General features: G+C 45.0%; 1 protein-coding gene across 10 annotated transcripts in view; it reads right to left on the bottom strand.

Moving 5' to 3' along the window:
* Positions 1–23,764, bottom strand: part of CFLAR (CASP8 and FADD like apoptosis regulator) — a 43,543-nt gene extending 19,779 nt beyond the window's left edge. Inside the window, exons 1-5 of one of the 10 annotated variants that reach the window (XM_046018314.1) lie at positions 23,449–23,752; positions 5,475–5,972; positions 2,849–2,954; positions 1,179–1,314; positions 294–379 (exon numbers count right to left, since the gene is read on the bottom strand). In XM_046018314.1, coding sequence (XP_045874270.1) covers positions 294–379; positions 1,179–1,314; positions 2,849–2,954; positions 5,475–5,755 — 609 coding nt within the window. In that variant the 5' untranslated portion in view covers positions 5,756–5,972; positions 23,449–23,752. The other 9 variants (XM_046018323.1, XM_046018319.1, XM_046018315.1 and 6 more) reach the window with 9 other exon arrangements.
* Between the last annotated feature and the right edge of the window lie 641 nt (positions 23,765–24,405).

Raw genomic sequence — 24,405 nt, 5'->3', positions numbered from 1 at the left:
AGACTAGAAGGAAATCTGCCAAGATATTAACAGTGATTATCTTTAGTCCTACTTTAGTTAGTAGGACAGAAGTGATTTATTTTCCGTCTCTTCTATTTCTCTGCATTTTCCAAATTCTCTCAATGAACACAGGTTGGCTTTGCAATCGTAAAAAGGTACACGTATTTTTTTAATGTATTTTTCTACCACATTTTTTTCAGACATTAAATGAAGTACACGCTATGAGAACATGCGTACTTTTATCAGCATTCTGAAACCGTTTCTGGAATTCCATACATTTGCTCCAGACTCACCCTTAAGTTACATGAAGGATCCTTAAGACTCAAATTTGGGAATGATGCCTGGAGTGCATTTGTATGACTTGTTTCAGGCCCCTGAGCTGTAAGCAGAAGAGAGGTATTAACTTAAGATGTGAAAGTTATTGTCAAATGACTATTCAACAATGGCTCAGTTCGGTCCATTATCCATCTTTCAGAAGACCCTGAACTTGATCTAACTACCTTACCAAATTCGAAAAATCAGATCAGATGGTTCCCCCACTGTCATCAGGAAAGGACTAGAAATGCTACACCAACCCTTGATATTTTATTGGGTTGCCTGGCGGGAGGGGAGGTCTGTAGACCCCTGGGTCTCAGCTATGCCCCCGAGGGCTGTGACCCTATGGTGGGAGTAGACTGCTAACAGAGCCCGCAGGGGAGGCTGAGTCTAAAAGACAACGGGGGACGGGTGGCATGAGAAAGCAGGCCACTGTGAGTCTGGTCCCATTTGTGGAGGGAACTGCAGCATGCAGGATGCCCCCCGGAGTTGGATGGGGGTCAGGCCCAACACTGGAACAAGACAGCAGGGCTTGGCACGCACTCGGAAGCCCTGCATGCCCATGATGCTGCCAGCCTGCGCAGAAAATCAGACTCCTTCCTGAAAGCCAGAATGTTAAGAACTTATTGGCAGCGTTCTGCAGAGGGCTGAGACTCTGCGATCATGGGTATGGGCTGATGAAGTCAGCAGATCTGGGATAGGAAAGCTAGGAAGGGGTATGATCTCTAGCCACAGACGAGTCGGGGCTGTGGACACTCGGGTTCTGCTCCCTCCACTCCACCAACAAATGAGTCTTTGCCAACCAAACCTCGGACGCACAGGGTACTTTCCTTAGGCCGCAGAGAGGCCAAAATCCTACTCACCTGACTGCTTGTATTTCTGGATTTTTGTCTTCAGGTCTACTCTGTGGATGTTCTTCAGGCATTTTTCTAGTAAATCCAACTGATCGGGAGCAATCAGATTTAGTTTCTCTAATTCGATCACGAGATCTAGGAAACTCTGAGAGAGCAACCAACAAGAAACAAATGTCAGGAAGGCAGACTCTGAAACCCCAAGTGCGAGTCTCAGGCTGTGTGATTTGTAGCAGCAAGAAAATGTGACAAGGGGAACCCCTTCCGTGATCTTCCGTGATCTTCTGTGATCCTAAACCAGACCTCTCTTTTACAGGCCCTCCAAGGCCAGGAGCAAACGACACTCCTAGATTTTATTGAGAAAGAGGTAGGGAGGTCTTTTGGTGGACAGCCCCTGTGGAGGTTGGGGATAGACACGTGGGCCATATTATGTCATCAAGAAATACCACGAGGGGGCAGGCCAAAAAAATAAAATCCTCCTGATGTCATTCTCTTCCAAAAGGCCTTTTATACTGAAAAACTCTAAGGGCTTTCCTAAAAAAAAGGGGAAGAAAGAAGATAGCTGGAGGCAAGTTTCTACTAGAAAAATTCCAGTGATGTAATTCTGAAGTACCTAAAATATTTTAGTCAATGCTGGACATTCCAACTCAATCTGACTCAGGAGGTATGAAGGGGTAAAATTGAAAAGTTAGGGTATAAAGCAGCTCACTTGTCCTGGACTGAAGAGATTCAGAAAGAACTGAATTTCAGAAATAGGCACCGCTTTGGGTTTTACTTCCCTTCTGTTTAACATTTGACTACTGAGGCTCTATGTTTATTTTTTTTTTTAATAACCATCAGCATGAAATTGTTATAAATGATTGGCAGATAAGTTGATGTGGGGATACCAAACAGAAGTTCTATTTTTTCATTTTCTTTCCTATTCGATGCATTTGATGACGGGGGCATCCGGCCACCCTGTCTGCCTAGATTTCAGAAACAAAACTACAATGATTAAAGAACATGAGGAAATTCTCAAGCAACACCTCACCAGAGTCCTCAAAGGCAGGTCCTTTAAGAACATATTGTCATAATCTAGAGACCAGAGACAGGACAGCCTGGCCTGTCCCTAGGCCACCAGGCTCACACAGGGCCACACGGAATTTAAACACTTTTCCAGAAATTACAACATCCCTGAGATCTTGACTGCTACTGAGCTTCCAGCCCCAAATCCCTACTTTTGCCATTCCCTGAATCCATGAGTCACTAGAACCTTCCCCCACCCCATCTCCATATGGAGCCTAATGACTTCACACTGACCTCGAGCTCGCTGAGGGGAAGCAGATGCCGTGGGAGGGCAAGACGGGAGTGGACTCGTCCTTCCCACCTGTTTGCACTCAGCACAAGCAGATGGGACTTCCTAACCCTCCCAGATGGTCTGTCAAACGGGGGAGAGAAACTGATGCCTAAATCAGGCCTCTGACTTTTATAGAAATAAGGATAAAATACAAGGATGAGAGAACACCCAGGGCCACCCTATTTCCTCTCAACTGAGAAACCAGTTCTCTTCCTATCAATGGTATTAAGGAAATAACTTCCTCTTCTCACTTCCTACCTTCACCCTCAACTTGGGCCTTCTGTTCAAGGACACCCTACCTTCTGATAGGCTCTTGGGAACATGAACCAAGAAAACGAAAGCTTACCTTATCCTTGGCTACCTTTTTCCGACCAAGATAATCCCTCATGAGGAAAAATAATGAGGACAAATCAGATTTTTCCAAATTGCCACCAATCTCTGTCATCAGCACCCTACAAACCAGACAAGTTTCTTTTTTAGTAAATTCAGATACCATCCTAGTTAAAAAAAAAAAAAGAAAGAAAGAAAGAAAGAAACAGGAGCCTATGCCTCCACTACGCCAGTAACTGGTTAAAAGGCTAGTTCAGGGGCACCTGGGTGGCTCAGTGGGTTAAGCCGCTGCCTTTGGTTCAGGTCATGATCCCAGGGTCTGGGATCGAGCCCTGCATCGGGCTCTCTGCTCAGCAGGGAGCCTGCTTCCCTTCCTCTCTCTCTGCCTGCCTCTCTGCCTACTTGTGATCTCTGTCAAATAAATAAGTAAAATCTTTTTTAAAACAAAAGGCTAGTTCAGGCCCCCATTTGACATATAGCCCCATAAAACAGAAAGCCTAGGCCACACCAGGAAGATATCTTAAGGGAACTCAAAATGGGAATTTGTCCTTCCCCTGCTTTCAATAGGAAAGAGTACCTTTCTTTCCAACTAACTGCTCTAAAAACAACTCAGAGAATGAAAACTTCCCTAAAGAATCCCCTAGTTCCCCCAGACGTTGTGATGAAATCAGTGAAGAACATAGATGACTAAGACGGAAGACAGAAATAGAATTCTAAGTGATCTCGTCTTCTCTGCTTTACAAGCTCCTGGGGGATGCCGATGCTGCAGACCCAGGGACCATACTTTGAGTTGCGAGCTTCTAAAGGAAGTCATCCCTGGATGTCCTGGCCACTCTTGAACTCGAAGGGTAAAAGGCATCTAGAGCCTGGGGATTGTGACCATACGTGTCTTGGTCTAAAGAGCTCCTCCCGAGTCAGTCACCTCTGCGCCGGTGGGAGCCACCAACACACTTCATCTGGGCTCCCAGGACACCCTGTGGTTGGCATTATTGCCTTGACATTGTCCTCACTGCTTCAGAAGGCTGTTTTCCCCATTATGCTCTCAAATTCTTTTTTTTTTTTAAGATTTTGTTTATTTATTTGACAGAGAAAGAGAGATCACAAGTAGGCAGAGAAGCAGGCAGAGGGGGAGGGGGAAGCAGGCCCCTTGCTGAGCAGAGAGCCCGATGCGGGGCTAGATCCCAGGACCCTGAGATCATGACCTGAGCCGAAGGCAGAGGCTTAACCCGCTGAGCCACCCAGGTGCCCCACGCTCTTAAATTCTTGACAATGGAAGAGGCTTCGTCCATTTGGCTCTAGTGCTTACCAAACACCTGGCATGTGTTGACCCAAAAGAAAGGCCACAGAACAGATGCATGGATGAATCTAGCATGCCAATGCCCGGTGTCTCTGCCCAGAGGCTCTGAGGAACTGTCCACACTCGCCATAGCAAGGAGGCAGGAAACGGAGAGTGCCCTAACTTGTTCACTGAAACCCAGTGCCTCCGAAAACGTGTCAAGAGCATCACTGACATCGTATGATCGTTGAAGAGAAGATGATGAAGACTAACCAGAGCAGGAATACTGAACATCTGCGTCTGGAGAGGGCCGCACAGTTCTAGAAGTACCTCACCAATTCTGTTAGTGCAACTGATCGCCATCAACAAACTTGCGAAATCGGGTTGCGTCATTTTTTTTGCTTTACACGTGGGAGAAGGGAGACCCAACCGATGTCAGAGACAGGCTCAGCCCATGTGGTCTGTCACTGGGACTTGAAACAGGCCTCTAGACCTCAAGCTGCAGACACTTCCCAAGGCCTACACCGCTTTCAGCTCTTCTTAATATTGTTCTTGATAATACACATCTTCTCCAAATAATGTGTCATTGGTACAACTGAAGGCTGTTGGTCTGGAGAGGAAGGAACCATTAATTTAAGGTTATAGGGTATCTATCTTTCTCCAGAAATGCAGCCTTTCTTATGGCTTCTGTGCTTCTGTGAACGTCCCAAGAGAGTAGAAGGTAAACAGGAGGAAGGAAAAACGGAACTAAAGAGGACTCCTGGTACTACTCCTCTCAGAACTGAGGGGGGCCTACAGCTGGTTAATTGGCAGGATGCTCGTCCCATACCCCTGAACCGCTGAGTGTCAGGGGACAAGGACCTCAGAGGACCTCACAGAAAGGGAGCCCACCCCACTAACCGCCTCAGCAGGGGAAAGACCAAAGCGACCTCAGGCGGGATCACAGAGCTCTACAAAGGTCAGGAAGATCACTGTCAGACTTGTTATTTCCTTTCTCAGAATCTGCCAGTCTGACATCACAGAAAATAAGCTAGGAAAGACCACTGCAGATCGCACATTCGGGGGACGGCAAGAATTACTACCTCTGAGTCATTCTTCTCTCTCTCATTCTGTCCATCAGGCAAACACATGCTACCCAGCCCCTCCACTTTCTTTATGATCTTCTACCCAATTACTTCAAGCAAACACGGTCTAAGAATTCGAAGACTTCAAAGGAATGAAGTAACATCATAAGGCAGTCAAATCTGTGGGTCAGGGAGGTCACAATCCCTGCATTTTCTTACTGTCCTCATTCCTCTTGTTCGTAAGCTGGGACCACCTCACTCCCTCTCACCAGGTCCAGCCTTGGGAATTGCTGATCAGTTACCTGTAGTCTGAAATAAGGCCAGGGTGCCTGAGCAGGTGGGCCTCCACTGCCCTTCTGTCCATCTTGAAGATCCGCTTGAGCAGGTCAAACCGCCTCACTCTGTAGAGCAGCTCAGCCAAGCCCATGGCAGACAGCATTCCTCGCTCACTTAAAATATCCAGAAGGTCCCTGACGTTAAGTGGAGTAATATCGGCAGCCACGTCCCGGCACAAAAAAAGCAGCATTTTCTTCTCGTCCTCATCAAGGGCCTCCTCAACCTGATGGATGACCTCAGTAGACATCGTGCACAGTGTCGTTCCCAAAAACTGCCGAAATAAAACTCCACTCTAGTCAGTAAGAGGCCGTGAGGCTGCTGACTTCATTTCTGATGGTTTTCTTCATGTCTTCCAAAATCCCTTCCAATGGAGTTCTGTGGTTAAAAAGGATTTACGTCCTTGTAGCAAAGGAACTTCTGTCTCCAATTCAAGGTCGAGGTTCTTGCTTGCTGGTCTCTCTAACCTAGCAGATTAGATATACCTTGTTAATGTCTATTTAAGGTAGACAGAAGCAACTGATTGAAACACCAAGCCAGACAAAGAAGATAACCTAAATTTTAGAGGAAGTGAAACCAGAAACAGATTATCCTCCAAAAATCCCACAGGCTTTATCAGAATTTATGAGAATGTCAAATACGGTATGAAGAAAATCACACATGAGAGTGGTTAATCACTAAATGGAATATGAATAATCTTGGTGGGAGGAGAAAGAAGAAAAAGCCCAGTGACTAAGCAGCTAAATGGACTAGAAAAACTGGTGTCACAGGGTTAACTCTCAACTGAAGTGACATGGACCAGGTAGGTTTGAACAAATACGAGTCTTGACAAGAGACCTTCTACAGGGGATCAGAACTACTCCACCCCTCCTCTCCCAGTAGTCTCCTGCTCTAAAACTCCTCCTGAGCAGAAAGAAATCTCTGCAGAGTCCAGGGTCATTTTCACAACTTCATCAGGAATGCTCACTGGACGGGGCCCCTTTAGCTGAACAAAGGCCCTTGTCAAGTTTTGATCACGGCTTCAGGCCCTGAGCCCCTGGAAGCGGCAGAGGCCCCTTAGTCTCCAACAGCGCTTCTGGCCAGCAATTATCACAGGAGTTCCTGATGGTATTAGCGGAAGGAAGGAAATAGAATGGAAACTCTACAGAAGGTTCTCGCTCCCAGGGCAGGACTTGGGTGGGAGCAATGGGAGGTAATGCCATAGATGTATTCTTAATTGTTCCATTGAAGCTCAACCTACTCTTTTTCAAAATTTAAGTTGCAAATGGCAGCCGCTGTTTATTCTAAAGTTTCATAGCAATAAATAAAATAATAAAGTTTCATTGCTATATTTTAAGTTAAATAATCTCTTGTGCTCTGAGAAAGTACCTTGTCTATTTCTATTAGAGAATATTTCAGCTTAAAAGTTTATCTTAGCGGGCGCCTGGGTGGCTCAGTGGGTTAAGTCGCTGCCTTCGGCTCAGGTCATGATCTCAGGGTCCTGGGATCGAGTCCCACATCGGGCTCTCTGCTCGGCAGGGAGCCTGCTTCCCTCTCATTCTCTCTGCCTGCCTCTCTGCCTACTTGTGATCTCTCTCTGTCGAATAAATAAATAAAAATCTTTAAAAAAAAAAAGTTTATCTTAGCAAAAAAAAAATAATAATAATAAGAGTTGCAAACAGAACCCCACTGTAAGTTGCTGTTACTACGTATTTATTTGTGTACAAGTGTATTTATGTATCTATCGAGCTATATTTAATGAAAGGAACACTGAAGCTATTTTATTTATTTATGCACAATTCTAGTCCACAATAGATTTGAGGCATCTTGTAATATCAACACTAAATACAAGAAAATTTTTCTATGAGATGAGGGGGAAAAAATAGGTTAAAAAATCATTAGGTTAGAAAGTCGAAATGGCGTGGAAAGATAGAGAAGACAAAGCAAATATGCAGGCCAGAAAGGCCTAAACAAATTTTAGCAGACTATGAATTTGTCCCTGAGTTTCCTGGCAGTCAAAGCAAAAAGTGGTATATGGGACTTAAGTAGTTCTTGCTGTCAAAGATAAAAAGACAAAATAGATTCTTAGAGTAAATACAACTTTCTAGAGATCCATAGTTCCCCATCAATGAAAATATTAATGAGCATTTTAGTGTCTGAAAGTAACAAAATCAAATTTATTTTAAATTTTATTTTACTTTTCAAAAATTTAGAAAGTATTTTATTTTAAAGTAGACCGTCTGGGTCGCCTGGGTGGCTCAGGCGTTAAGTGTCTGCCTTCAGCTCAGGTCATGATCCCCGGGTCCTGGGATCGAGCCCCTCAATCAGGCTCCCCACTCAGAGGGAAGCCTGCTTCTCCCTCTCCCACTCCCCCTGCTTGTGTTTCTCTTGCTATGTCTCTTGTCAATTAAATAAATAAATAAAATCTTAATAAATAAAGTAGATCATTCATTTATGTCTTTCACATTGGCCTTCCCACAATCAGGTTAAATGGGTGAGTTCTTCATAAAAATAGACACTTTACCTTATGTCTACTTGCTAATCAGTATTGGTGTGTCTTTGCCAATCCCATGCCCATTCATCCAAACCTCACTTCTATACAGCCATTCTGAGTAACTGGAGAAATGGAATTTACTAAATGACTGCTCAATCAAAGTAGAAAAAGTGGCCCTCAGACTACTTTTATTTTTTTTAACTCTGAAAGCTTAATAACAATTTTACACATTCCAGAGACTCTACATTCATACTTTATTCCCAGGCTAACGATAATATAAACTATTTCCATGGAAGGAGGTCAAGTACTTATTCTATGGACCCAAAGTCACAATTTTGTTAGTAGTCATTATAAATCCATGTATAAAATATTCATACCCACCAGACGGTATAAAATAAGTAAGAGGTCATTAAACACAAGAGGAATAAATGAGACATTATCCAAATTCACAAGACTTATCTGAAAAAGAATCAAAGAGAAACCAAGTGTTCAATTCCTTATTTTTATTTATTTTTTTAAAGATTTTGTTTTTTTTTTATTTGAGAGAGAGAGAGCACAAGCAGGGGCGGGGGTAGAGGGACAAGGGAGAAGCAGACTCCCGGCTGAACAGGGAGCCTATCTCCCCACAGTGGGACTCGATCCCAGGACACGGGGATCATGACCTGAGCAGAAGGCAGACACTTAACCAACTGAGCCACCCAGGCGCCCCTAATTCCCTATTTTTAAAAAGAGTAGCCACCTTTGGTGATTCATAGTCATCAATGATATAAAAATGCCGTCAAGAAGTTAACAACATTAGATAATCATTTTTTAAAAATATTATCTGCTCAAAAAAAGAAAAAATCATCTGCTCCGTTTGTTCCCTCCAACCTCAATTATACCAGGACTTTCTGCCAGTCACGCACACTCGGCAAGAGAACTGGCATGCTATCTTCCCTCTGTACTAATGGAGGTATAGTTTGGCAGCAAAGTCCAAATTACTCAGTGGTAGCATCTGGCATATTCAGAAAAAATATGAAAAGGAAAACTACCGATCCCGTGCTGAGTCAGTCCAACCTCCAGCCAAATACCAATATCCATGTCAGGGTGTTGTCAAGGCGGCTACTTATAGCTAAAGGTGGCAGGCACTTGAGAAAGGGGAGCACGGAAGGGAGAAGTAGGGCTAGGGTCCAAGGAATCACTACTGTGTTGGTGTTTCTTTCAATCCCAAACCAAGACATTCACATAAGAATCACTCTCAAAAAGGTCTCTATAAGACCTTCAGAGGCAAACTCAAAACCACCCCACAAGGCTGCTTTCATAACCCGGGCACAGAAGACATCCATTCCACAGGAGGCAAGTTCACGCTTAAAAACGTGTCATGCCCAAAAATAAAAATCACCATGGCAGTAGACAACACAAATAAATCCCCATTTGAGGAACCTACATCTGAAAGAATTTAAATAAATATGAAAACTTTCCAGAAAATAAGGGAAATTTCTGCAACAGGACAAATCAATGTTTCTGGATTCATGGCAGTTTTGTCCGTCAGGGGACATCTGATAATGACATGACACATTTTTGGTCATCAGGCCAGGGATGGTGCTGGACATCCCTCAACGTACATCCTCCACAACAAAGAATCATCCAAGTGCAGACACCAAGAGTGCCAAGATTAAGAAACCCTGCGCTAGACAATCTGAAAAAACTTGCTGTAATAGACACTCAAATCAATTTATAAATTTACTAGAAGTCCAATCAAAAACTTAAAAATAATTTGCCATGGACTGTGGCAAGCTGATTTTAAACCTAGGTGAAGGAGGAGGAGAAGGTTCAGAATAGCCAATATAAGTTGTTTTTTTTTTTTAAGATTTTATTTATTTATTTGACAGAGATCACAAGTAGGCAGAGAGGCAGGCAGAGAGAGAGGAAGGGAAGCAGACTCCTCGCTAAGCAGAGAGCCCGATTTGGGGCTCGATCCCAGGATCCTGGGATAAGGACCTGAGCCGAAGGCAGAGGCTTTAACCCACTGAGCCACCCAGGCGCTCCGCCAATACAAGTTTTAAGAACAACCAGTTGAAGGAAGTTGCCTTATCAGACATGAAGGTTTTATACAAATATAATATAGTACCGGCATACATAATATAGCAGCCAATACACAGGTGAGAACTCAGAAATCCGCCCACACACAGAGGACTGAGGGGGTCCTGCCAATCAACAGAGAAAGGACACTGACATTCAGAAATGGTGCTGGGACAACTGCTTATTCAATACATATGGGGGGAAATAGGGATCCTTTCCTCCCATCATTTATAAGTCAATTCCACTTGTATTAAAGTTCTGGATATGAAAGTCTAAATGAAAACCTATAACCTCCAATTACAAAAAGATTTTGTAAGACATAAAAAGCAGGCACCCTTTTAAAAATGAAAGAGATTTAGCACAGACAGAGAAGACAAATGCGTCCTATTTACTTAACAAAGAATTTGTATCCAGAGTAGAGACAGCATTTCTGCAGGGGCACCCAGCTGGCTCAGTCAACAGAGCATGTGGTTCTTGATCCAGGGTTGTGGGCTCGAGCCCCACATTGGGTGTAGCAATTACTTAAAAATAAAATCAGGAAGAAAGAAAGAGTGATAGAAAGAAAGAAAGGGAGGAAGAAAGAAAGAAAGAATTTCTGCAAATCAGTGAGTATAAGACAAGCAACCCAAAGAGAAAACAGGCAACAGGCACTTCCCAGAAGAAAAAAACCCAAATAGCTACTAATGATATGAAAAGATGTTTGAGCCATAAGAGCAGTCAGAGAAATGCAAATTTAAACTACAATGAGGTATTATTTCACATCAGTTAAATGCTAGTATCTGTTACCAAATGTCAAGAAATATACACTCTCCAATGTTACTGGAGGAATCATAAATCAGCACAGCTACTTTGAAGAACAATTTGGCAATATCTGATAAAGATAATAAAATGTTATAGTCTTTAATGAAACACTATACATCCCTGAAAAATGAGTGAACTAGAACTACATGGATCTCACAAACAAAACACAAAACAAAACAAATACTTTTCTGAAGCAGAAAGCAAGTTGCTAAAGTGTACATACCATATGACTAATTTACCTTAAAATCCTAAATGTGAAAATTAATAACTATATTGTTTAGCAATGTATGTGTGGTAAAAATATGAAAACACACATAGTAGGGGCACCTGGGTGGCTCAGTGGGGTAAGCCACTGCCTTCAGCTCAGGTCATGATCTCAGGGTCCTGGGATCGAGTCCCACATCAGGCTCTCTGCTCAGCGGGGAGCCTGCTTCCTCCTCTCTCTCTGCCTGCCTCTCTGCCTACTTGTGATCTCTCTCTGTCAAATAAATAAATAAAATCTTAAAAAAAAAAAAAAGAAAAGAAAACACACATAGTAATAATAAATGCTGAATTCAGAAAAGTGGTTTCCATTATAGGATGAAGAAAATATGACTAGATAAAAATGCACAGGGGAAATGACTGAATTTATAACATTTTACTTTATAAGCTGAGAAATAAGTATACAGATGTCAAAATAAATGTAACTTATACCACATTCTCTGACCACAGTACAATAAAATTTGAAAACAGGGGCACCTGGGTGGCTCAGTGGGTTAAAGCCTCTGCCTTTGGCTCAGGTCATGATCCCAGGATCCTTGGATCGAGCCCCACATCGGGCTCTCTGCTCAGCAGGGAGCCTGCTTCCCCCTCTCTCTGTCTCTGCCTGCCTCTCTGCCTGCTTGTGATCTCTGTCTGTCAAAAATAAATAAAATAAAATAAAATTTGAAAACAATAATAGGGGCATCTGGGTAGCTCAGTGGGTTAAGCCTTTGCCTTTGGCTCAGGTCATGATCCCAGGATCCTTGGATCGAGCCCCACATCGGGCTCTCTGCTCAGCAGGGAGCCTGCTTCCCCCTCTCTCTCTCTCTGCCTGCCTCTCTGCCTACTTGTGATCTCTGTCTGTCAAATAAATAAATAAAATGTTAAAAAAGAAAAGAAAAGAAAACAATAATATACCAAAGAGGAACCTTGTCATTCCCTTTTTATTTTCTTTTAAAGATTTTATTTATTTATTCGAGAGAGAGAGAGCGAACACAAGCACGGAGGGGCAGAAGGAGAGGAAGCAGCAGACTTTCTGATAAGCAGGAAGCCACACATGGGGCTTGAACCCAAGATTCTAGGGGCAAGACCTGAGCCAAGGGCAGAAGCTTAACCAACTGAGCCACCCAGACTCCCCACCCTATAGGTTTTCAAACTAAGAAATTTAACTTGTCTTTTCCACACCCAGCCTTCACCGGTTCAGTCAACAAGTATCGTATAAAGAAAATACAAGGGGCGCCTGGGTGGCTCAGTGGATTAAGCCGCTGCCTTCGGCTCAGGTCATGATCTCAGGGTCCTGGGATCGAGCCCCGCGTCGGGCTCTCTGCTCCGTGGGGAGCCTGCTTCCTCCTCTCTCTCTGCCTGCCTCTCTGCCTGCTTGTGATCTCTCTCTCTGTCAAATAAATAAATAAAATCTTTAAAAAAAAAAAAAAAAAGAAAATACAAGTGTGGGGGAGAAGAGGAGAGGCAGAGCACGTCCAAAAAAGCCTAGAGGCATCCCACAGTTATCCTCCAAAAGAATACATCAGATTTTATTTAACGCGGTTCAAAAAATGGGGCAGAGTGGGTTAGCAGGGGGTGGCAGGTAGAAAGTTCTTTAGACGTTCTGAGAAAAGAGGGTGTTTGCCACTTCCCAGCACCCCCTCCCTGAGTTGCCCAGCTCCACACTCCACTCACCTCCTCAGAAGTCACTTGCTTCACCTCCCTCCGCTGAAGGACATAGGAGTAATCCAAGCCCAACTCTTTCTTTCTTGCTTTCAAATACCCAGTCCTCCTGACTGATCAATATCCTGTCAGTTTTGTTTCACTGCTTTAAGCAGCTCACCTTCCCTCACCAGATAAAACTGGCATCTGGGTATGCTTTCTAAAATTTGTAAGCAATCCCCCTTTCCTTCCTGCCCTCACTGGAAAATTCTAGTTTGATCATTGTCTCCCTTTTCTTTTCCACACCCACACAAACTCTCCACAGTGCTTCAAACTGTCCCCAATCTTCACAGGCAAAGCAACTAAACCCAAGACCAGTTCTAGTTTCATTTCTCAAGCAGAAGTCATGGAACAGTTGCTATTTAACACCAAACAAAGACAATGTCTTCAGTATTAATATCCACGACACCGTCTAATAAAGGAGCCGTGTCAGGTTCTAGGTATTTTCAACAGAAATAAATTTAATATGGATGCCTACAAAACTGTTCCAAGGGCTGGGTAGAAAGTGTTCTTGCCTGGGCTTCTGAGAAAAGTTCCTACAGCACCCGGAAAGATCTCGTCTCAGCCGGGGCAATGGGGAGTGCACTGGAGTGCTGGGCTCACCTGCATAAAGTGACCCAGAGATCAGAAAGCAGTCGATTCCACCTGCTTCCAAATCTCCAAAGCTGGTGACCGGACACTGTAACACCGCTGCCCAAATCCCTACCTCACCACCATCACACGTTTCAACAGAGAAACTAAGAAAAGCAGTCAGCTCTTGGCCTCTACCCACTTCTGTGTACAAATCTTACCTGAGTGCACGTAGTTGGCAGAACTTAGGTCACATGCCAGCTGCAAAGGAGTCTAGGAAATGCAGTTTGTACATTTCCATCCTCTAGACAGAGATGAGAACGGGTCCTGAGCACCGGCTGACCTTAACCATCAAAGAAGGATGATCTACGCAATTCCTGTGCATGGACCCTAGGGCCTGACTCACAGCTGGCATTTCATCAGTATTTGTTGAATGAATCAATGAATAAACGGAGTTTCACAAGTTGCTACCAGATAATGACCTCACTTCCTTTCCAAGCCAGACTAGACCTAGAGCACGTGGGAACTCTCTCTGGCCAGCGTCTGCAGTGGTCTTGCCCTTTGCCTCCTGACCACCAACTCTGCAAACACCTCCAGTACAGGACTGGTCCTGGCTTGCCAGAAGTCCTGTCTGTGTTCTCAGGATACTCCTCAGTTGCCGGAGTCTCAGGATGGTTGGCTACCCCAGCATCCCACCTCGGGACGGTGAGCCTCCGCCACTCACACACTGAGAGTAGCAAGTCATGCTGAGGAGAGGGGGAAAGATCACACCAAACGCTGGTGGCCTTCAAGCTAAGCTGGCCCCTTACTACTACTCCACAATGGCTTTTACAGGACCTTGGTCAGCTCCTTCCCACCTCTGCCTAACTGCTCCAACCTTCATGGCTTTCTTGTACCTTACTGGGGCCATTTCTTAAGGGTGGAACTTGCCATTTATCAGGAGTAAGTTCCCATCATCTCCCACCTTCCCACCGTGGGGCCAGCACCTGCTGCTCCTCGCCTTGCCAGAACCATCCCCTCCCCGTGTGCCCTCCTGTCTCCATGAGCCCCTACAACTACTCTTTCAACAACCCCTCTCTACCTCCAGCTTATAAACATGTTAAGTCTCTCCTCTCTCAAAAAGAGAAATAAAATGAAAAAACAAAAACAAAAACAACAACAACAAAAAACTCTTAAGCCTGAGATCCCAAGGCCAACCACCCTTTCACGTTATTTTGATTCACATGAAGCTGGAACCTCACGAAGGAAGTCTGCACTCAGTGCCTCAACTCTCACAATTCTGATTCACTCAATATGCCCTACTGTACCCTCCCTCTCACCGTATCCCTTACAAAATGACACTCAGTACACAGCCATACTGCAACTGAGGCCGAAGAAAAATCTGTAAACTGATGCTGTGTCTATTTTAAATTTTGATAGTTTGCTTCTTGTGAATTTTTTGCATGAATGTCGATTTTTTTCAAAATACTGCTCTAAAATATTATTTGTCCTGATTACTGAGTTGAGCACCCCCTTAAATGCTGTGCCTAAGGTGAGTGCCTCGATCTGCTCGCCCTGGTGTTCCAGTCCTGCCAACAGTGCTCTTGTAGGGGACTTGGTGACCTAGTAGCCTCGTCCAAGTCACTTGGCAGTTCTCTTTTACCGAGGCACTCGATCCCATATGATGCTGCTGAGTAATCCCTACTGGAAACTTCTTTGGCTCACCTCACCACCATATCCTACTCAGTCTGTCCCTAACCTTCTCTGACTCCTCAGCACCCTCCTTCTGAAACTGTTCCCTAAATGAGGGTGTACCCTAGCATCTATCTCTCACTCGGACTTTTCTCCTGGCCCTTCTGTTTTTCCTACCTATGGTCTCATCCCTTCCAAATCAATCTTCTATCAGAATGAACTTTCTGAAGTCCATACTTGAACTAAGCCATTTTCCTAATGCAAACCTTCCAATGATTTCTCATCTCCCCTTGCAGGTTCCAATTTTCTTTGCATTCAAGCCTCTCGTGGTCCAGCACCTGCCCTCATCTCTCATTAACACACACTTTGCACATTTAGTTCCAACCTAACCTCAATACAGAGTTCTTCCCCATGCCTCTATGCCTTTGCTGGGACTACCCTCTTGCACTTACCTGTCCAGAAAAACCCTTCTCAGCTTTTAGGGCCAGCTGAAGCATCTCTTACTATGTAAAGCTTCCCTGGGAAGTGTCTACACAGACTTGGCCAGTGACTTCTTTGTATCATCACAGCATGATGGCCATACCTCCCTGGGAGCTGGCATCGGCCCCAACAGGTGACAGTAAAATGTGGTTGACCGAAGTCGGGTTTCTCAGTCTTTCTCACACAATGTCAACTTTGCCTACAAACCATCTGGTATCCAAAGCACATGACAGTCTCTGTAATCAGTAACACAGCCACCAGCATGACTGGTTCCCGTCACACCTCAACTACTCAAAGATACACTGAACCGCCCATTCTTTGTGTTGCTTCTCTACCTGAAGCAACGTCACGGGGTGGCAAGAAAACAAGCAAGGCCACAGTATGAAAGCAAATGTGACTTCCCAGGACACCACCAAACTCGGTGGTGATGGAGGACAGCCTGCCTCGCCAGCTGCAGGAAGCATCAGGCAAAGCCGTAACTTTCAGGTGCCTGGAAATCCCCACTGAGACACGAAGATCAAGTCCCTCAGAGAGTCGCCCAGGAGACTCTGAAAGGATCAGGAAGAAGGGGTTATGTGATCCTGGGCAAAAGAGGATGTAGCTGTCTCACGGGAGTTCCATGAAGTCATCCTGAACCCAAGAAAAGCCGCCTTCCTCCTCCATGCATGTAAAGAATCGGTGGAGGTGGGCTGTGCGTGTAACGATTCAAGCAGCTAATGCAATGAACCCATCTTTCCTCTTCCACCTGAGTGAGGCATTTTAAACCTAGAAGGGTACATGAAGTGCCATTTGGCATAACACCCCCCAACACACACACAGATATTTAACGTGACGTTTATAAATAATCGGTCTATAAATAATAATCATCCTGTGGCCCTTGCTACTCAAACATAGTCTAGATGACCGTGTTCCAAGGCTGAGCCATAAACACTTTCCGATTGCAGGTGTTACTGACCATTATTATGCACTGGGAGCTAAAAATAGACATTAAACCATTATTTGGCTTCACAAGCCATGCATTTCAATTGTAGCAAATTGCCCACAAACAACAGATAATCTCAATTATAAAATGACATCAAATTTGAAGATATTTTTATGAAGTTCTTTAATGGGGCTAAGTCCCATGACTCTCAGGGTAGCTCCCACAAATGGGAACATAGGATCACCTCCCATCACCTCCCTGGTTTGTAACAGTTGCATAGAGGTGGCAGAAAATGAGGGAATGAAAGAACCACAGAACAAGAAAGGATCTAGATGGAGAGGAGAGTAAGAATCATCTAATTAGATACAACAATGTAAGCAGAATCACCAAGGTCAATAAAAGTAAACCCATTCAATGCAATAGCCCACTCCATCTTTTTTTTTTTTAATTTAATTTATTTATTCATGAGAGACACACAGAGAGAGAGGCAGAGGGAGAAGCAGGTCCCCCAAGGAGCAGGGAGCCCAATGAGGGATTCGATCCTAGGATCCTGGGATCACGACCCAATCAGAAGACAGAGGCTTAACCAACTGAGCCACCTAGGCACCCAATCTTTTTTTTTAAAGCCTTTATTTATTTATTTATTTATTTATTTATTTATTTATTTGAGGGAGAGAGAGCGAGCGCGCGAGCAGGAGAAGAGGTAGAGAGAGAGGAAGAAGCAGACTCCCCATTAAACAGGGAGCCTGACACAAGGCTTGATCCCATGACCCTGGGATCCTGACCTGAGCCAAATGCAGACACTTAATCGACTGAGCCAGCCAGGTGCCCGGTGGTCCATTCCACCTTAACCAAAGTTAAATTTCCACGAGGGCAAAGTTCTCCTACCTAGCCCAAGTACCTAAGAGTATCTCCCCAAGAAGACCTAAGAGTTCTCCCCAACTCGTGATTTAACTCATAGACAGATATCTCAATGTTCTCTGGACAGGGCTTTTCTGTCCCAATCTCTCTGCTCAAGCATTTGCCTCCTTTTGAAAAGCTCCTTCCCTCTTCCCAGTCTCTGCCCATCGAAATTCTATCCCATCTTTCAAGGCTTCTCTTCCTTAAGCTTATCTTGATCCCTAAGTCAGGGTCATTTCCTGCTGCTTCTTCCTAAGTCAGGGTCATTTTCCACTGCTTCCCAGCACTGTTTGTACTTTCTTCTGACATTTGTCTTACTCTAGCTGGGTATCTATCACAGGGAGTAAGGTCTTGAAAACAAGTAGGTTCTCACCCATCTTCATTAGGCTGTGGTGAGCCCTGGTCAGGCCTGCGAGGTCCACCGTCCCAAGAACAGCCCGGCCATCATTACACAACTCCAGCAGGCCCACACATATGTGATACCTACTCACCTTTTCGTAAGCTACGATGAAGCAAGAAGGAGCTGGCGTAGATATCATACCAGGAACCTGGCTGTTAGATCCAGGAAACAGATTGTGAAAGCAAGGTTTTGCAAACATAAAGGATAACAACACTATTGTTTAAGACTGGCTTACACTGGGATTGTAAGAGGCCTGGTGCCCCTCCATGAAGGGCTTCCTAAGAGCCGGCAGGACCGCACCTTGAAAAAGCAGAATACAATGTCTTGAGCCAAACTCAGCGGACATCCCCTGGCCTTTTAACGTAAGGTCTATCTCACCATACCTTTAGCTCAAAATTTATAAAACTCTAACATTTACGCATCAGGATTTTCATTTTTGTCAAACCTCTAGGCCAGTCCTCTGCATGTGGTATAATTCTCTCAGGATGGCCTTAAAATTGCCTGAATTTAAAGAATTATTGCATCCAACAGGACACCACCAAAATTACTGACACCTTGTATGAGACAGTGTAAGTTTAAGACACAACTAATTGTCTATGAGCTAACAACCTCTTTACGCATGTGACTGAGAAATAGGCATAGGACAGTGTGAAACATTTATTGAATTTATCTCTTTATCTGAGGTTTCAGTTTCCTGAACAACAAAAAGCAACAGGCAAAGCTGAGTTTTAATGCTGCAGCAAAGCCCGAGTTCGAACACCAGATCTTAGTTCCAAGTAGAGCAAAGGAGGGCTGTGACTTAGCCTCGGTTCTTTGTAGTGACGTCATCTTTATCACCAGGCAACCACAATAGGAAAATACACAATCCTTCTCCTCAAGGTTTTCATCAAAAAAATCCTAACGGTCTCAAGAAACAACCCTATCTGGGGCGCCTGGGTGGCTCAGTGGGTTAAAGCCTCTGCCTTCGGCTCAGGTCATGATCCCAGGGTCCTGGGATCAGGCTCTCTGCTCAGCAGGGAGCCTGCTTCCTCCTCTTTCTCTCTGCCTGCCTCTCCGCCTACTTGTGATCTCTCTCTCTGTGTCAAATGAATGAATAAAATCTTAAAAGAAAAAGAAAGAAAGGAAAAAAGAAACAACCTTATCTGTCCAAGGTATCCATTATGCCACACTAAAATAAAATATTTAGCAGACATTTCTCTGCACTGAAGCCCATTTATACAAGATGAGCTTGAACTAAAAAGTCAACCTAGCAAGTCTATTTGCTCAGTTCATACAATGGATTCTCCAAGGTTGGCCCGTTAGGAGATAGACCTGTTCAAAATCATGAGTTGTGCATAATACTGGAGATATAAAGCCCTTGCCATTCTTTCTGTATAGCATTCATTTTTCTAATTATTAAAGCACTCCTTGCATGCTATAGGAAAATCTGGAGAATGGAGAAAAGTAAAGAAGAAAATAAAAATTCCCCATTTGCTTCAGCCCCATCACTATCTCTGGTACCTATTTAACTGTTCTGATCTCCTTCCCACTCCCTCTTTCTAGGCTCCTAACATTACTGTTGACAATCCAGCTGGAAAAGATAGACTCCGTAAACGCAGGTGCTCAGTACATGCCGAATGAAGGCATTTACTTATTACTGATTTATTTTACTCAACTCTGAGTCAAACTTTGGTCATTCTTGCAAGGAATTTGGTTCATTCGCCAGACAGTATCCAAGCCAGATTTGTCATGTGTCCACTCTTTAAAACAAATATCACTGATTTTAAAAACTATACTTTTTGAAAGCTTCAAGTAAAATCTAAAACCAAAAACAAACAAAAGAGATATAGTAAGCTAAAGGGAAGATCCAAAAGATTTTTTAAAAAGAAAAGAAAAGAAAGCTCAAGAATTTAACAAGTAGATGAGGAAGCTTTGGTTCCCACTTGTAAAATCAGATGATAGACTGAAGACAGGAGTCTGAGGAACATTTTAAATCCTGGAGCAAGTAGCTGCAAGGGAATTTTTTAAATCATACTGAAAAATTAAGTATATAGATATTAACGTAAATAAAGTGGGTTAATTTCTCCAACTGGAGAAGACACGAACCATCTTGAATATACAGATGAAAGTGGTATCCCATGGGTGAAGGTTCATTCTTTCATAAGCACTGGATTACCAAAGATGACACCCAACCCAATGTACAGAATAAGAGGAAAACAACGAAGAAGCCGTTGGTCTTTTTTGCACAAAAACTTAAATGGCCAAATAAAGACAAAGTGGCTAAAAGCAGAGACCAACAGGGAAAGAAGCAGTTTTATCTGGAAAGAAAATTATATACATATATATTTTTTTCATATGTACATGGGGTCAAAGAAGAAATGACTTCTCTAAACCCAGAACTGAGGGAGAAAAACACTGGAAATATATAAACAAGCAAAAGAATTAAGTGTAAATTATGGATACACACATTCTCAAAAACAAGAAAAGTGGTCCTTAGGAAAAAAATCTTTCATTAGAAACATTGACGCCAGAGGGGAGCGAAATTCCAGCTAAGAAAACAAGAGATGTTAATAGGAAAAAATAAACATGGCTGAGATGCAATTGAAGAAACAGCACCATACAAATAGGAATATATATATATATAAACATTTCAAAGTCTGTATTTATGTGCATAAAATGTCTGGGAAAAAAAACATTAAACATCAACCTTCCATTATCTTAGGGAATGGGGGACTCCTAAGGGCTTTCTCTATTCACTTGGCATATATTTTAACACAGATAATTATATTACAACTTAACTGAAAAGTTTTTGAAGAAAAGCATTACAATACAGAGTGTTATTTATGGTAAGTGTAAAGACAGCCACCAAATGTATGGAAGTAGAGAGGAAGGGAACATATGGTAATGGGTTATTAAGTCCTAGAGTAAGTGGCAGGAACTGAACATAGAGGAGGAACAGGGCATTGCCCTAATGATAGTTTCTTAACCTCACTGATGTATATAGTAAGGAAAGCAAAAATGAGCGTGAGTACACGCTGCTTGTTACCTGTCATTACTTCTCCAACGTGGTCTTCCTCTCATTCTTGGCTGTCAGTGGCCCCTGTCTAGGCTGCCTTGAATCTAAGTTACCCGCGGAAGTAACTTTGCTCATCTTCCCCAAGCACTCTGTGGGCTTCTGGGGGAAGGAATCAAGTTCTGACGCATCTCTACGTCCCCAGCGCCCAGAACTCAGCCTGGCCCATAGGAGCTCAAGAAATGTTGGCAGGATTACACTGAATCAAAGGAAAGGAGGCAGTTCCGTCCATAAGCACGAGTTTAATTAGCCTTGGCGGCCCTACAAGGAAGAAATAATCACACGGAGTCCATTCCTGAGACTGACTCGGGACTGCTGTTGGCAAGTCCCCCGGGGGGCCAGAAGGGCTAAAAGCGGCTCAATCCATTTCTGGCGGCGAGGGGAGGGGGACCGGGACCAGTGCCCTTCCACCCCGGGAGCCCAGGTGACTGCAGCACGGGGCGCAGGTGGAGAGAAGAGACGCGGACAGGATTCTTGGTCTACTCACGCGCGGGCAGCCCCGGCTCTTCCCGCTGGGTCGCGGGCGGGAGCGAGACCCACCCGCGAGGGACCTGCAGCTCCGGGAAACCGGCTTGGCGAGTACTTCGGAAACGGGAGGGGAGCGTCGCACCCATCAACAGGTGGACGCTCCAGGTGGCTTCCGGGGCCCTCCTCCTGCTAAGCCCGGGGCGCCTCTTCCAGGCAGTCCACCAGACACTTAAGACTTAAGAACCCTCCGCCCCCGCACCTAAAAAAAAAACTCCGCAAGGGTACACCCGCCACTGTCCCGAAACTTCCCCTCGGGTAAGCAAAGGACCACGTGGAGCTCGGGGGAATTACGTGCTGCGGGCGGAGAAGGAGTGGGCGCTGCGACCGAGACGAAACCTATTTCCGCCGCGGCTTCCAGCAGGGCCCCCGGCGCCGCGGACCGCGGGGACCACGCTGCCGCCCGAGTCCCGCCGCGGTCGTGCGCGCCTCCGGGACTGCAAGGGGCTCCCCAGCCGCTGCGGACTCACCTTCGAAAGCGGATGCCAGCTAGTAAGTAATACCGTGTTAAAGAGAAGTGCAAATGTCCGTTAAAAACAGAAAACAGAAAATGTTTAGTCATTAGAAAAAGCCATTTTAATCAGGACGTCCATCCTAGAAGCTGTAAGAAAGACAGGTGTTAACATGAAACTCCTCTAGGGCAAACGTTCAAAATTCCCCTCCAGGCCTGAGGCTTTTCTTTTCTTTTTCCTTTGTAATTTTGGAGTTAAGCCAAATTTTCTCCCAATGAAACTTTTTTTTTTTTTAAAGATTTTTATTTATTTGACACAGAGAGAGTCACAACGAGAGAGGGAACACAAGCAGGGGGAGTGGGAGAGGGAGAAAAGCAGGCTCTCCGCTCAGCAGGGAGCCGGATACGGGGCTGATCCCAAGACTCTCCCAGGACTCTGGGATCATGACCTCAGCCAAAGGCAGATGCTTAAGGACTGAGCCACCCAGGCGCCCCCAATGAAACTTTTTTGTAAAATTATTTAGGAGAACCAGTAGAGGGAAAATACCAAACATTCTGTCCCTCTTCTCTGAAATGTCTTACCTAAAGTAGGTCAAGCCCACCAGAGCCCAGTCTTAGTTTTAGATTATCCAGGTTTGTCCGTGTCCAAAACGCGCGACACAGCTCTCTCCCTATTGGGACTGAAGTCTCATAGCGTAAATAAATTTCAAATGTCAACAAATGAAAATAATTGGAGAGGGCTTTAGAGCCCTTACTAACCTACGCCCTACTCATTTCCTGTTCCCTAGAACAAAAACAGACCTCCCTGGCCTTTGTTCTACTGCATTCCCCCGTTAATGTTTAAAAAGAACATGTCCTGTCCAAATACGACACCATTAAGCAGGAACATCTTGAAATCAACTTAACGTTTCCCAGGTTTTTCGGTTTTTGTTTTGGGGTTTTTTGTTTGTGTGTTTGTTTGGAAGAAGGGGAAAGGCCAGGAGCAGGGAACGAGTCTATGTTAAGGCTTTATAAAACTCTTACCAGTCATTCCAAAGTTTAGCAAAGAAGTTTCCCTGCAGTTTGCTGAAATACATCTTACACTACTGTGCAAAACGACCCGGCACTATCTGGCCCGGCTCCCGCAGTAGAGTAAAAATCGCAGGCCAGGCCAGCTACCACCGTGGAGCAGCAGCAGTCTTCCTTCTCATCAGCTTTTCGAAAGGCCGCTGCCAAACCTTTGAACAGTTTGCCCCAGGAAGTGAGGGCGCCCCAGGAACTCTCAGGGTGATTTTAAGCAACGTTTACGTCCTCCGGAGCTGCGGTGTGGGGCAACAACCCGGTGCGCGAGGGGGCGGGGGGGCGCTGGACAGCACCCGGGCTCCCTGCTGCCTCCTGGAGCCCACCTGGAATCTGGGGTGGGGGGAGCCTGTTTGTCTGGAGGTTTGTCCCGGGGCCGCCCCTCCCTCCGTCTGCACCTGTCCCTGCCCCACAAACAGCAAATGAGGACCCTAGGGACTGAGTCATCACCTCCTGGAAAGCCCACTTCTCCCCAGCCCCTGCCTGGCACCGCCCGCCCCAGGCCAGTTCCGGGAAGAGTTACTGCAGGAGAAGCTGGGAGGGGCGTGAAAGGCGACGCCAGGGCCCCGCAGCGAAGGTTCTGGGATGGGGGAGAGTTGGGAGGGGACCCAAGGGGGCAAGTCTGGACACATACCGGTCGTGCTCACCGCGGGACTCTTCTTAAGCTTCGCTGGCAGTGACGCCTGAAAATCCCCGGCAGGATGGGGAAAAGGAAACTGAAAGCCTAAGCCTGCTAGGGGACGTGGCGCCTCCTAGCCCAGTCCCGCCTCCCTCGGCCTTTCTCGTTTAAGACTTCTCTCCAAGTTCACGCCGAGAAACTTTGATGACCTACCCTCACTGTGTCAGGCCCCGAGGTCGCCCCCCACCACCTGATGAGGGAGGACAAGGCTAGCTGAGGACAAAGTAGAAGGCGACACCCTACCACCCCCTCCCCCAGATGGGATAGGTGTGACATTCCTCAGACTCGTGGCTGCCCTGAAGATACGGAAAGGAAAAACCAATGGTTGACTTATAGAGATCACAATTCTGCTAGGCAAGAGTCTCCCTCACTTTACCGATGTCTTAGCAATCTACAAGAGCAAAGCACTTCCAATAACCTAGTTTCCGGAAGGAAATGTAGGTGCAGTTAAATGTCCGCATAACCAGCAACTCATTGGCAGATACTTGAAGCGGGCGGGGCAGAGTGTAAGGTTCGGCCAGGAACCTCTCCAACCTTCTTCCTGTTACTGCCTCGCTAGAGGAGAAAAACAACTTTGACTCTACCATGGCAAGGCCTCCGGGTATACTGTGAGTCTTCTTAGCATAAGAAAATCCTTTCATTTATTATTTTTTTAAAGATTCTACTTATTTATTTGTCAGAGAGAGTGAGCACAGGCAGACAGAGCCGCAGGCAGAGGGAGAAGCAGCCTCCCCACCGAGCAATGAGCCCCATGTGGGACTTGATCCCATGAATGCCGGTATCATGACCGGCTTAACCAACTTAACATGGCTTAACCAACTGAGCCACCCAGAGGTCTCTAGGAAAATCCTTTAAAAACCCTTTAAAACCCTTTTAAAACCCTACTTGTCCTTAGTATAGTGTGAGCTCACC

This window comes from Meles meles, chromosome 9 (genome assembly GCF_922984935.1).
Source record: "Meles meles chromosome 9, mMelMel3.1 paternal haplotype, whole genome shotgun sequence".
Classification (NCBI taxonomy): Eukaryota; Metazoa; Chordata; class Mammalia; order Carnivora; family Mustelidae; genus Meles; species Meles meles.
This window is presented reverse-complemented; position numbering and strand designations above follow the sequence as displayed.